This window comes from Equus caballus, chromosome 13 (assembly GCF_041296265.1).
Source record: "Equus caballus isolate H_3958 breed thoroughbred chromosome 13, TB-T2T, whole genome shotgun sequence".
NCBI classification, from domain to species: Eukaryota; Metazoa; Chordata; class Mammalia; order Perissodactyla; family Equidae; genus Equus; species Equus caballus.
This window is the reverse complement of record NC_091696.1, coordinates 43377507-43391435: the sequence shown is the minus strand read 5'-3', so window position 1 is coordinate 43391435 and position 13929 is coordinate 43377507. Positions and strand designations below refer to the sequence as shown.

The 13929-nt window shown below is 48.8% G+C and overlaps 1 protein-coding gene and 1 long non-coding RNA gene across 7 annotated transcripts in view; one reads left to right on the top strand and one right to left on the bottom strand.

The window, feature by feature from the left end:
- Positions 1-5692, bottom strand: part of CPPED1 (calcineurin like phosphoesterase domain containing 1) — a 103452-nt gene extending 97760 nt beyond the window's left edge. For 3 of the 6 annotated variants that reach the window (XM_005598904.4, XM_070231004.1, XM_070231002.1), the window contains exon 1: positions 5368-5633. In XM_005598904.4, coding sequence (XP_005598961.3) covers positions 5368-5437 — 70 coding nt within the window. In that variant the 5' untranslated portion in view covers positions 5438-5633. Of the gene's footprint in view, positions 1-5367 lie in introns of all 6 variants that reach the window. The other 3 variants (XR_011424334.1, XM_070231003.1, XM_005598906.4) reach the window with 2 other exon arrangements.
- A 4025-nt stretch (positions 5693-9717) lies between these two features.
- Positions 9718-12546, top strand: LOC111772264 (uncharacterized). The gene is made up of 3 exons (XR_002805742.2): positions 9718-9923; positions 11148-11251; positions 12304-12546. It is a non-coding gene; the product is annotated as an uncharacterized lncRNA (long non-coding RNA).
- Positions 12547-13929: the final 1383 nt, after the last annotated feature.

Sequence of the window (13929 nt, the reverse complement as noted above, 5' to 3'; positions counted from 1 at the left end):
TGAGACACGGACAATTTACTTTATAAACATCCGTCAACAGAGCCTGGCAGATTACGTTAACAGGGAATGGCCGACTGAAGCCAAGCTTCACATACAACAGTGGAAGAAGGGGATGAGAACACTGTTACTCATATAATCACGGGGGCATGGGGGGTGGGGCGGGGAACAGTCTTAAAGCTCTTGCCATCAACTGAATGTTTGTGTCTCCCCAAAATTCCTATGTTGAAACCCAACTCCTCATGTGACGGTATTCGGAGGCGAGGCCTTTGAGGGGTGATGACGTTACGAGGGCTTAGTGCCCTTATAAAACAGATTCCAGAGAGCCAACTCCCTCTGCCGCCATGTGAAGACACGGCAAGAAGACGGCCGTCTATGACCCAGGAAGGGGTCCTCCCAGACACCACATCTGCCGGTGCCTGGATCACGGACCTCCAGCCTCCAGGGCTGTGAGACACAAACTCCTGTGGTCCATAAGCCACCGGGTGGTGATGCTTTGTTACAGCAGCCCGAATGGACTAAGAGAGGCCTCTTTCCTTCTCTTGCCACCTTCACTTGAGAAACAAACTTCAACCAGCTGGGGGGGCTTCTAGTAGCGAGTGTGCTGGTCAGCAGGTTGCGGTTGTAGGCTCGATCGCTTGAGTTAACCGAACCTCTTTGACAGGCGGTGTGTATTTTGGCAAGAGAAGGGGAAAAGCCAGTTCCTTCCCTGGACTGGCACTGGATCCTCCAGGAGTATGTCTGAAAGTCGGCTGCAACGCTAAGAGGGAACTAGGACCCAGTGTAAAGTCAGTGACAGAGACAGAGGCAGCCTGAGGGTAGACTAGGGGTCCAGCACCTAAAGAAGTGACCCCACAATACTATGGGTTCTTTGCTCAACCCTCCAAGGCTGGGCCTCTAAAAGCCCTGCACTAATGACCCACACGGAGCATGGCCCGCTGGCCGCTCGCCCACAGAGGATGCCAATCACGGGCCGACTTCCACATCTGGTTGGAGCTAGAAGTCCAGGGTCAACGTCCCTCTTCCTGTCTCAGCCCAGTTAAAACCTACTGTTTTATCTTCTAAGTCTCTCCCCATCCCGCCCATTCTCGTCCAGCGGAATCACTCTCTTTTTCTCTGGTCCCCCTGGCAGCCCTGTGGCAGTTCTAATGGGCTGGGAAGCTTTGACACCTCAGCACCCCCATAATCCCCACTGAAGCCCCCCCCACCACGACATATACCTCCAGCTGCTACAAATAAACAAATTCAAAGTAAACAACATGGTGTAGTGGAAATGTTGCTTCAAGACAAGTTCTGGAGCTCCAGCTTCCAATCCGATTGTACCCCACGTTCCTCCTAAGTAAAAATTCTTTTGTTGTCACTGCTGCAGCCAGACCGCTCTTTTCCAAAAGGAAATCTGATCATGCGTCTTGTTTTCTCACATATGCAACTTACAACCCTTGGATGCTATCAGGGAAAGACAAAACTCCTCAATTACCCGGCTCCCACTCTCTAGCCTCATCCCACACCACATCCCCCATCCTTACCTTTCCCAACCCCCCCACCACAGATTTTCATACTTGCTCTGCCCACAGTCCACACTGGTCTTCCCTCCCTTCGTAGCCCATCCTTCAACAATCAGACAACACACCTCTCCCTCAGGGAAGCCCTCCTCAATTCTTATCAGGTCAAATGCTCCAAAGAGAGGCTCTCACGACACCCGACTCCTTGCGTCCCAGCCATATGCCGTAAGTGTGCTTTACACTGGTTTGTGTGACTGTCAGGTTAATGCCAGGCTCTCCAAGGAGTATGTGCCAGAGGTGGAGGCTCACACCTGGTTTCACTCATCACTACACTGTGGCATCTAGCACAATGCCTGGGACAAGGCAAGTGCTCAGCACATTTGCTGAGTTGGCAAACAGATGAAGTGATGGATGGATGGACAGACAGATAAAGAGACAGACACACAATGGATAGACTGGTGGATGGGTGGGCCGGTAGATGGATGGACAAACAGTTGGGCAGACACATGGATAAAAGGAGGACCAGATGGCGGAAGAGCACATTTGCTCCCACGGCCAGCCCCTCTCCAGACCCCGTAATCTCAACTTTTCCCATCTCCTTGGGTATCGCTCTCCAACAACTATCCTGCCTTTTTTATTGTCAACCCTAAAAATCTCAGACCAATCAGTGACCGTGGGCAAGTTGCCTAGCCTGTGTGAGCTTGATTTTTATTCCCACTGTAAAAATAAGATAATTGTATCTATCTCAATAGGACTGTTTTGAAGGTCACATGAGATAATCCACATACAGTGCAGAGTACAACGCCTGGCACACTGTAAACTCCTGATGGATGTCAGATGCTCCCGTGGTTCTTTTCATCATCCATACTAGTACAAACCCTTCAGCCTTCCTTCAGCATTGCTCCTCCCTGAAAATCCTACTATCACAGCACCAAATGGCTCCAAACAGAACCCTACCCTGGCTGACTTCACATGCTCAACACCCGCACCAGGCTTCCCTCTACAACTCTACTGAAACTGTGCTCCTGAAGGTCACCTAACCATCACAGGCCATCCTCTGCTGTGCTAAGATTCACGCAGACCTCTGTGACCTCTGGCCCTGTGTCCCACCCTGCCTTCAGCCCCCCTCCCCAGCTATGGTGCCAAGGTTGGCTCCTGATTTTATCTTCCAAAATTTCTGGCTGTTTCCTGCTCTGAGCCCTTCAGTGTGTCTTTTCCTTGTGCCTCCCCGTAAACGCTGACATAGCGTAAGGTTACGCACAGTGTCCACTACTCCACACATTTCCTCTTAACAATGCCGTTATTCCTATAGCAATGCCATCTACTCCCTTCTCTGTGGATGGCACCCACCCCTCCAACACAGGCTGTGCTCTGCGTCCTTCTACTTCCTCAGACTTCCTGAAGGTACCTCAAAGCCAATACTTCCCAAATTAGCCCCATCAATCTGTCCTACTCCCTGCTACCTGATTTCAGTTAACGGCCCCGTCACTGTCCAGGACTAATACTAAAAATCCAGGCTCCTCCCACTAGTCGCCTTCAGAGCCCACCCGTTGCCAAGAATTATTTTCTGGGCCATAGTTCTGTGCCTGGATTATGAGCCCTGGAGGGTGTGTAGCTTGCCTTCCCCTCTCCTTTTTCTAGTCTCCACAAGACACTAGAGAATGCAACAGGAACGGAATAAATAACTTCTCAAACTGAAGAGAGGAGAGATCGTAAAGTAACAGGGAACTCTCGTACACTTCTGGTGGGAGCGTACGTTGGTGCGAGCACATGTTGGTGCGAGCACTTTGGAAGGTGATCTGACAAGATCTAGTAAAGCTGGGCATGATGACACCCCACGACCCAGAACTCCGCTCCCGGGTGTACGCCCCAGAGAAACTTTCCCACGTGTCCACAAGACGACTTGTCCAAGAATCTTCATAACAGCACTGAACACATCACAAGAATGAAAAACAGAAACAACTAAAGGTCCACCGCATCCATCAGGATCCTAGCAGGACATAACTGACATGCTCAACTTAGGATAATTTAATAATTATAATAACTCATTACTAATCAAAACCCTTTAAGGGATTATTTGGGATGGGTTGAGCGTACGGAAACTATAAAGGCCAGTTCAGTAGCCCAAAGATAGAAGAGCAGAGCTGTTGCCACTTCTAGATCTGAAAGGAAGGAGGAGGAAGTGATTACCCAAATCTGGGAAGATTGGCCCCAGCAGAAAGGCCATCTTGGAAGAAGCAGTGACCTTCAAGGGAGTAATTCAGCCAGCCCAAGGCAACCCAACAGGGAGTAAACTGGGGGCATAAATACCCTGACTTTTGCTTCTCCCTCTGATTTCGGTTGGGACCGCCCATTGGCTGAATCCAACGGCAAGCCAGAGGGCACCGGCTGTAACCCGTACAGGTCAACCTCCTGGAGCACAGAGCAGAAGGGAGAGAGTGGACTGGAGAGGCAAATGGAAGACATTCAGCGTATCCAGCAACGGAATATCTAAAATGTATACTCATAGAACAGAACATGGCCCTGCGGGAAAAGGAGTGAACTACAACTACATAAACCAATATGGATAAATCTCGAAAAATATCATGCTGGGCAAAAAAAAAAATGTGCAGAGGATGGCACCACATTTTCCAAGATCCACCATAGCTAGCTCTATTTCTGGCCCCACATGCCCTTCCAGAACCCTGCCACTCCCCGACTGACTCAGAGCTGCAAAGAAGGAAAAGAAGGAGGTTTTAGGAGAGACAATGACCGGAGAAACCTACTTGATACAGGGCAGCCAGAGAGAGCAGCTGTCCGAGGAGGGAACTGAACTTTACGTGAGGTGTGAAGGACGGGAAAGAGCCAGACCCAGCAGCACGGCTAACAGCTGCGGGAGCAGAGAAGTGCCAAGGCCCTGGGGAGGGCAAGCCTCTGGCTCTCTCAAATGCAGTTCCAGAAAACCACCGGGGCAGGAGAACCGGGCAAGGGAAAGAACGGCAAGCATGAAGCAAGAAAGGTGAGCACAGGCCAGATCCCGCAGGGCATCCGGGGCGACCTCACGGAGGTGACCAAGCTGGTGAAAGCCTGGGAGGGAATTCGACTCCAGGCAGCAGAGAGCCACAGACGGGGTCAAAGAACCAGGCACAAACTTCCTCTTGACTCGCTGCTGTAGGACTAACACGCGCTCGGCACCTGGCCTTGGCCGGACGCTGGGTTACAGCAATCCTTTTAATCTCTTGAGGCTTCCCCATGAGGTAAGTATGAACAAACCCATTTTTACAGCAAGGCCGATTATCTAAATCCAAAGTCCAAGCGCTAAACCCTCACCTGCCTCCAGGCTGCCCTCCCTCTCTTGTCCTAAAGGGTGGATGACTCATTGTAGTAAATAACCGTGATTATGGAGTATATAACACATCGCGGTGAATGAGCACAATACAAACAACCGCCCTAACACGCACCGCCCGCGCATTGAGAGCCATCAGCACCTCACTGCTGAGATGCCCGTTTTACAGATGGGGAAACTGAGGCCAAGCCTTGCAGAGCCACGTGTCCAAGGCGGAGGGGGAGGGGACGTGGCAGCCGAGGCTAATTGCAGGGCCCACGCTGCTATGAACCAGGCTGTGCTGCCTTCCTCTCTCCTCTCAGGGAAGTTGGGTCCAGCCGGCGAGGCTCCAGGGCGGGATGCCCCGCGGGACATTCCGCTCCACGGCGCCCCCAGGGAGCCCCGCGCGCGGGCGGTACGGCCGCTATCGTGGTCCCCAGCCCCGGGTGCAGGCCCTGAAGGGGTCCGGCGGGAGGCGCGCGCAAGCAGCCCAGGTTCCCCCGGCGGGAGGAAGGTTCCGCAGCCCTGAAGTCATCCCCTCCCCGGGCGCGGGGCCGGCGGTACCTGAGGGAAACGCGTCCAGGGTCCTGCCCCGGGCTCTGTGGAAAACACCCCTAGCCTCCGCAGTCGACATGGCGAGCGAGTCTGGCCTCGCCAGGGGACCCTGCGTGGGAAGGAGGAGCGCGAGTCCACGCAGCCCAACCGTCCGGCCCGGTCTACCCTGCTCGGCGCGGCGCCCTCTGCTCGGGGCGGGGTGGGGCGGGTGGGGTCGACCGCTCGGGGCGCCGCTAGTGCTGCCTGGCCGGGGCGGCCGCGGGAGCGGCCCCTCTGGGATCGACTGGGACGCCTGGCGAGTGCAGGCCCCGCTCTGGAGCCACGTGCGCGCGCAGAGGGTGCAGGGCTGGGGCAGCCCTCCCCTAAAAGTGGGGTTGCCAGGGTTACCAGTGAGCGTCCAGGATGCCCTGTTAAACAGGAATTTCAGATAGGCAACGTCTGATGGTTTAAGATAAGTATATCCCATGCAATATATGGGATATACTTATGCTAAAAAAAATTTTTTTTTTTTTTTCGTTATCTGAAATTCCACTTTAACTGGGGGCCTGGATTTTAGCTGGGAACCCTACCTTGAGGCCAAAAGGACCAGACCCTGTCTCAGGACAGTCTTCTAAACCACAGCTGTGATCTGTGACACTTGATCCCCAGGCTTTGCAGCTTCCCAGCCAGAATCACCGTCATTCCATTATTATCATTATCCCTCACTAAGCATCACACACCCCTCTAAGTTTTGCATGCAGCTCACTTAATCCACACCACAGCCCTAGAAGATGGTGCCGTCATCAGCCACATTTGTCAGATGGGGAAACTGATGCTCAGAGAGGTGGAGCAGTTTGCACAAGGTGACACACTTCTAGAGGGAAGCTGCAACCCACCCAATCTAGGATCTGTCCAGCAAAAAGCTGTTGCACAGAACTATTAAACCGGCATTTGTCTAGCTTGCTCAAAATACAAATTTCAGGGTGGACCTACTGAATCTAAATCTGCAGGTCTGTTTTTAACTCCCCCAGGAATTCTTATGATCTGCCAAATTTGGGAAATTCTCTTTTTAACTAGCTGCCTACATCTGGACCCTGTTTGGGTAGCTAAAATGACCAGGATCGCTATCCTCTAATCTTAGGCAAGAGGCAAGAAATCACAGTGGTTATGAACCTAAGTGCCTTGGAGTTCTGGAGTCAGACTGCCTGTTACTAATTGCTGGTGGTACGATCTTGAAAATGACTTCATTTCTCCATGTGTCAGTTTCCTATCTGTTTAATGGGAACAATAGCAGTATCTAGGTCATAGAGTTGCTTAAATGAGTTGGTGCATCAGGGGCCGGGCCCTGGCCGAGTGGTTAAGTTCTCGCACTCTGCTTTGGTGGCCCAGGGTTTCGCCAGTTCGAATCCTGGGTGTGGACATGGCACTGCTCGTCAAGCCACGCTGAGGCGGCGTCCCACATGCCACAACTAGAAGGACCCACAACTAAAAATACACAACCATGTACCTGGGGGGCCTTTGGGAGAAAAAGGAAACATTAAAAAAATTTAAAAAAAAAAGAGTTGGTGCATCAAATTGCTTAAACCAATAGGTCTTACTGCAAATGGTAAGTTCTCAAGGAATATTAGCCATTATTATTAGCATTGTTGCTAATCATTCTATCCCCATTGCCTGCATAAGGCAGGGCCCAGCAGAGGGCTATCAGGAAACGTTCGAGGAGGGAATCAGTAAATGAGAATCCAAAGTCCTGATGGTGGCCTCAAGGCCCTGCAAGTTCCAGGCCTCGCTGACCTCTCACCCACTAACTTTCCAGCCGCAGTCTTTTTCCAGTTCCTTAAATGTGCCAATCCATTTCGCTCTTCGTATGTGCAGTTCCTTCTGCTTAGAATGTTTGTGCTCATTTAAATATCAAGGCCCCTGTTGAGTGGCCAGCCCGGTGGCGCAGCGTTAAGTTAAGTTCACAGGTTCTACTTCAGCTGCCTGGGGTTCGCTGGTTCGGATCTGGGTGTGGACGTGGCACCGCTTGTCAAGCCACGCTGTGGTAGGCATCTCACATATAAAGTAGAGGAGGATGGGCACAAATGTTAGCTCAGAACCAGTCGTCCTCAGCAAAAAAGGGAAGATTGGCAGCAGATGTTAGCTCAGGGCTAATCTTCCTCAAAAATAAATAAATAAATAAATCTCAAGGCCTCTGTTGAAATCACACTTCCCTGGAGGAGCCTTCCCCTCACACTTGCTCATACTCTTCAGGTCTGAACTGGGTCTCCCTCATTCTGTTTACAGGCCTCTGTTCTTGACCTGCACCGCCCTTTGTGCTGCTGGTAATTATGTTTACATGTGTAACTGTTTGTTTCCTGTTATCTTTCTCAATGCAACCGGGAGGTCCATGAGGGCAGCTACCTTGACTGTGTTGTTCATCAAGCAGGGTGTTTGAGGCATAGACTCAAGTGGCTGTTGCATGAATAAATAAATGGATTATGACTATTTTGGCAAGATAACCCCATTTTGAACCCGGGCAGTGGTTGGGCATAGCTCTATTGGCCATGATAGGAACTTCAGAACTACACGGGTGCTACTGGGTGATAGTAATGGCTGTGACTACACCCCGTCTACCACTGGTCCAGCAACTTCTTCGCCTCATTGCCTGCCCCATCCTCTCCTCATCACTGTGCAGGTCAGTGTTCCACTCTCCACTGACTGGGCTCTTTCAACCTACATACTCTTCTTTTCAGCTCTCTGCTTGGCAGACAAGCAGCACAAAAAGAGCATCTTCCTGGGCAGCAGGCTTAGCTGTTCAGTCCACTTCCCAACTGTGTGAACTTCGGGATGTCACTTGATCTTTCTGAGCTCCAGCTTCTTCATCTAAAATGAGATAATCATAGCACCAACCTTGTCTGGTTTTTGTAAGGAGTTGATGAAGCTCCAGACAGAGTTTCTGGATCATACTAAGTGCTTGATACATTTTTGCTGTAGTTGATATTGTTAATATTGTTGTTGTTGGGATACCCATCAACTTATTCTTTTCTAGTCAAAATTCTATTCCTCTTTCAAGATTCTGTTCAGGTGTCACCTATTATATCAGCCAGGTGGCATTTCATAGCAAATAACTAAAAGTCAATTCAAACTGGTTTAATCAGAAAAAAGAAATCCATTGGCATATATAAATTAAAATTCTCAGGCAGCTTCAGGTGAGGTTTGATCCAGCTGTCCATAGGATGTTAAAGAAGCCAACTTCTCTCCCCCTATCCTCCCTGCCTTTTGTATTTGGCTTTATCTTCAGTCTCCACAGAGAGGACTCCCTCTCATCACTTAGAAGCTCCAGGCTCCCCCTTCACGGAAGCAGAATGGCTACAACGGTTCCAGACCACACCCTCATAAGACCCCACCTAGTGGGGAGAAGGAGGAAGTCTGTATTTCTCAGAAGCTCCAGCAAACATCCCTTTGCCTCACCGCCATGCCAGTTTGGATACATGCTCCTCTCTGAAGCAAAGTCAGAAGGGTAAATGGCATGTTTAGACTGACTTAAGCTATAGGGCCGCCCCTGGAGAAGGAGTCGTATCGGTGTCATCCAACCACACACCTGAGGATGGAGAGCATAGTGCTCTTAAAACAAGATCTGGACACCATTGCCCTGAGAAAAGGAGAATGGCTAATTAAAAAAAAAGAGCCAATGGATAATCTTCTACATTCCCCATGCACAAGTGAGGGATGGGAGGGGAGAGCATCTCGACTAGTGATTATCATGCCCCCTCCCCCTCCTTTAAAAAAGCCCTTTTTCTCAGCACTATTCACAATAGCCAAGACATGGAAGCAACCCAAGTACCCTTCGGCTGATGATTGGATAACAAAGATGTGGTATATATACACAATGGAATACTACTCAGCCAGAAAAAGAGACAAATTCATCCCATTTGCAATAACATGGAAGGACCTGGAGGGAATTATGCTAAACGAAATAAGCCACTCTGAGAAAGACAAACACCAGATGATTTCACTCATATGTGGAATATAAACAAACACATGGACAAAGAAAACAGTTCAGTGTTTACCAGGAGAAGGGGGTCGGGTTGGGGGGAGGTGCACAGGGGCTGAAGGGGAGCACCTATGTGGTGACAGATAAGAAATAACGTACAACCGAAATCTCACATCAATGTAAACTATTATGAACTCAATAATAATAATAATAAAAAAGCCCTTTTTCTTCCATCTTACCCCTTGCAACAACTAATCCAAACATGCTCTTATTTAGCGATGTGGGTGTATTTTTAAGAACATCGGTCGTTGCCCTGGGCGGTATTATGGCCTCGCCCCCCCCCCCCCCCCCCCCCCCCCCCCCCCCCCCCCCCCGACGCAGGCAGAACAATTTGTGCTGACGCTCACAGGCCCTGGGCAGCGGAGCGTTTAGAGTTCCGGCTGCTCCTTAGGGATCTCTGCCTCCTCACCAGCAGGCTGGGAGCCGGCCCTTCTCGCTGTTTCTGGCGTCTGCCTCCAGCAAGTCCTCCCGTTTCTCTACCTCTTCCCTCATTTCCCGTCTGCCCAGCTTTGTGTGAAACCAGACGACAAAGGGTGTTCGGATTAAGAGCCAGGTTAGTTTACAGATTGGAGCCAGTAGACTTGGCCCAAGCACCTGAGGCCTCATTTAGAGAAAGTGCTTGGACTTGACTTCAATGGGCATAGTCCTTCCTAGTTAGACTGAGTGATGGTTAATTTTATGCGTCAACTTGGCTGGCCCCCGGCACCCAGATACTTGGTCAAACACTCTGGATGTTTCGGTGAGGATTTTTTTTTGGATGAGATTTACGTTTAAATCAGTGGACTTTCACGAAAGTCCATAATGTGGGTGGGCCTCGTCCAATCAGTTGAAGGTCTGATAGACGCAAAGATGACCTCCCCCAAGCAAGAGGGAATTCAGCCAGCAGGTGTCCTTTGGATTTGAACTGCAGCATTGGCTCTTCCTGGGTCTCCAGCCTGCTGGTCCACTTGGCAGATTTTGGACTGGCCAGCCTTCCTAATTGCATGAGCCAGTTCCTTAAAATAAATCTCTTTCTAGCTGTCTACACATCCTATTGTAGCTGTTCCTTTGGAGAAACCTGACTAATATAGGCTATCAGAGGTCTTCTTTGGAAGTGTTAGAGTCCCAAGGTTGAGCTCATAATTCAAATTGGTATATTACTCTGGAATGCAGAATGGTATCCTGCCGCAGCACCTTTGTGGTATATGGAAATATGAAAGCACAAGTTAATTCCTAAGCAATATGAGCACCAGCTGCCCCTCCCCTGAGCCAGTCCTGCCCTGAACCTCTTTAGGTGGGACTCAGGAATGTGGACTAGGGGATGGGATGTGGTCGAGGTAAGTCAAGTCCCTGAGGATATTAGTTTTACACATTTGATCTTTGTTTTTTCTTTTTGAGGAAGATTAGCTCTGAGCTAATATCTACTGCCAATCCTCCTCTTTTTGCTGAGGAAGACTGATCCTGAGCTAACATCTGTGCCCATCTTCCTCTACTTTATATGTGGGACACCTACCACAGCATGGCTTGACAAGTGGTGCCATGTCCGCACCCGGGATCCAAACCGGCAAACCCTGGACCACTGAGAATCGGAATGTGCGCACTTAATTGCTGAACCACCGGGCCGGCCCCCTGATCATTTTTTAAAAACTGAAAATAAATAGCTTTGACCAGGTCAAAATGCCATGTGTACTTCAGACCCCCCAAATGAGTGTTTTTTGAAAAAACTTACTGACTTTGCTGCTGTTGTCACAGGCTTGGTATTAACAAGACTTTCACAATTTTTTTCTCCCTTTTCAAGATGTTAGAGAAATTTCTGGAATGTTCCTGGTACACCTATGTCCTCCAACACGAAAGTTAAAGCATGTCCTTGAGACTTCTCAGACACCACTGCCACTCTCTTAGGTGAGTTGTATGGCTTACAAATTTTGCTTTCATTATTAGAAATAAAATATAACTATTATGCATGTTAGCATATATAATTATTCTTTATGAGTGTCTGCCAAGGCTTTCAGGCACATTCTCTCCTTTTATGCCCAAAACACAGTGAAGTTTCACCTCATTTTACAAACAAGATCATAGAGCCTCAAGGCAGCTAAGTAACTTGCCTGGAGTCGTCCCACCGTTTACCCAAAGCGGCAAAGCCAGGGTTCCTCTTTCCACCCTCTTTCTGCCTCTCGTGGTCAGTTTCCATGCCTATTTGGGACTCTTTAGACCTATGTCAGTCTTCATGTTGCCTACCATTTGGCTTTAAGAATTTCTCAAGTCTTGACTTTGAAAACTTGGGCCCGTAGCACATAATCATTTAGAGGCTAGCCTGGTCAGTCACGCGACCTGAATTTAAGCTCGCTTATTCCAATTGCGAGCTCTGTGCCCTTAGACAAGTTACTTAACCTCTCTGAGCTTTGTTTCCCTCACCCATAGGGTGGGGATAATCATGCGTACCCAGAGTTGGTGGCAAGACTCAGTGACATAGAATATTCAAAGTGGGTATCACGGCACATAATAATTGCTCAATAAATTGCTTGTTGTTCCTGTGGTTGTCATTATTTCAGATAAGCCTCTTAAGACCTCCCAGCGAGGCAGCACACTGAGGCAGGGAGGGCTTCCTTGACATTCAAAAGCTGGAATGGAGAATTTGAGTTCAAAACCATCCCCACGAAATCTCACGCTGGGGGACGTCCGTTCACGAGCCCCATTTCGTTCAATCAAGCTGACCAGCACAGTTGCTACTAGCCATCTGTGCTACTTCAATTAATCAAAACGAAATAAAATTTAAACGACAGTTTCTCAGTCACACTAGTCGCCTTTCAAGCGCTCAATAGCCACGTGTGGCTCGGGGGACCAGAGTCAGGGAGAAAAAAATACAGGACACACAGTTAAATTTGCATTTCAGATAAAGTATATCCTAACATACTTATACGAAAAAACCATTTGCTGTTTATCTAATATTCAAGTTTAACTGGACGTGCGTATTTTATCCGGCTGGTGGCTACCATATTGGACAGCACAGATGTGGAACATTGCCATCGTTGCGGAAATTTCTACTGGACTGCTTTAGAAACTCAATCAGCAGCAGGTAGCTGATGACCCGTCTGTGACTTCTGTTCTTCTGCCCAGTGGCACGTGATTGGCAGGCAGAGCCAAACAGCCAAGGTACCCCTAACTACCATAATAAAGTTCTTGGCCTTGGAACCAGATAATACTAATTACGCCAATTCTTTTTCATCTCGAAACTTGAATTTAATTTCCTCACTTAGGCTTCTGTTCCCCCATTTATTTTCTTTCCTATCTCCCCTACATTGCTGAACACCCCTTGTAAAAAACCTTCTGGCATGATTGGAGGGGCTCATTCTTACTTTCCAATCTTCGTTTTCTTTTTCTTTCTTTCTTTTTTGCAAGGAAGATTGGCCTTGAGCTAACGTCTGTTGCCAATCTTCCTCTGTTTTATGCAGGATGCTGCCACAGCATGGCTTGAAGAGTGGTGCTAGGGCCGCACCTGGGATCCAAACCTGCGAACCTGGGGCCTCCAAAGCGGAACACGAAAACTTAACCACTACCCCTCTGGGCCAGCCCCAATCTTCATTTTCTTTATCTGAAGAGTGAGCTCAGCCTCCCGAAGCATTTAAATATGTTGCAGTTACTCACTTTGGGTTCTGAAAAATCCTTTTCTCCCTTTCTCAACAAGGATAAAGATTCTCCTTAAAGCTTCAATCCTGGGGCTGGCCCGGTGGTGCAGCAGTTAGGTGTGCACATTCTGCTTCAGCAGCCTGGGGTTCGCCAGTTCGGATCCCGGGTGCGGACATGGCACCGCTTGGCAAGCCATGCTGTGGTAGGCGTCCCACATATAAAGTAGAGGAAGATGGGCATGGATGTTAGCTCAGGGCCAGTCTTCCTCAGCAAAAAAAAAAAAAAAAAAAAGAGGAGGATTGGCGGCAGATGTTAGCTCAAGGCTAATCTTCTGGAAAAAAAAAAAGAAAAAAAGCTTCAATCTTCCCAATTCAATTGTGCATTGAGTGTACAATTTAAGCTTCTTCCAAGAAGCTTATTCGCCAAGGCTTCTATCTAATATATCCACTGGAATATGCCAGGCGTCCATAGGACCTGACATATAGGAAGCCCTCACTGAATATGTGTTGAATTGAATTGAATTTGCTTCTCAATTAAACTTACTAGTGTTGAGAGTCCTGAGGGAAGATTTCAAATTCCATTCAGTTTCTCCATGTGCATCGGCACTGGATCTGTTCGCAGTTAATGACAACCACAAAATTCTACATCCTTGAAGCCTGCCTCTTGCATCGTGCTCTTCTTTCGTTCATCGTGTCCATGCACAGTAGTGGCAGTTGGTTCCTGGTCCTCTCTGCATGATATTTCTGCCACGGGGGGCTCAGGACCAAATTGAAAGTCATTGATTTCATTGGAAAACACTGTAGACACATGTGGTCCTTCCTCTGCTTTTGTTTTGTTTTTCTCTCCTTGCCCTGCTGGACGCTGTTTGATGGAAAGCCAACCCTGTGTTTGCTAACATCATAACAACGCTTTGTTTCCCACAAGATGGAAGGACTACACACAACTCTGAATGT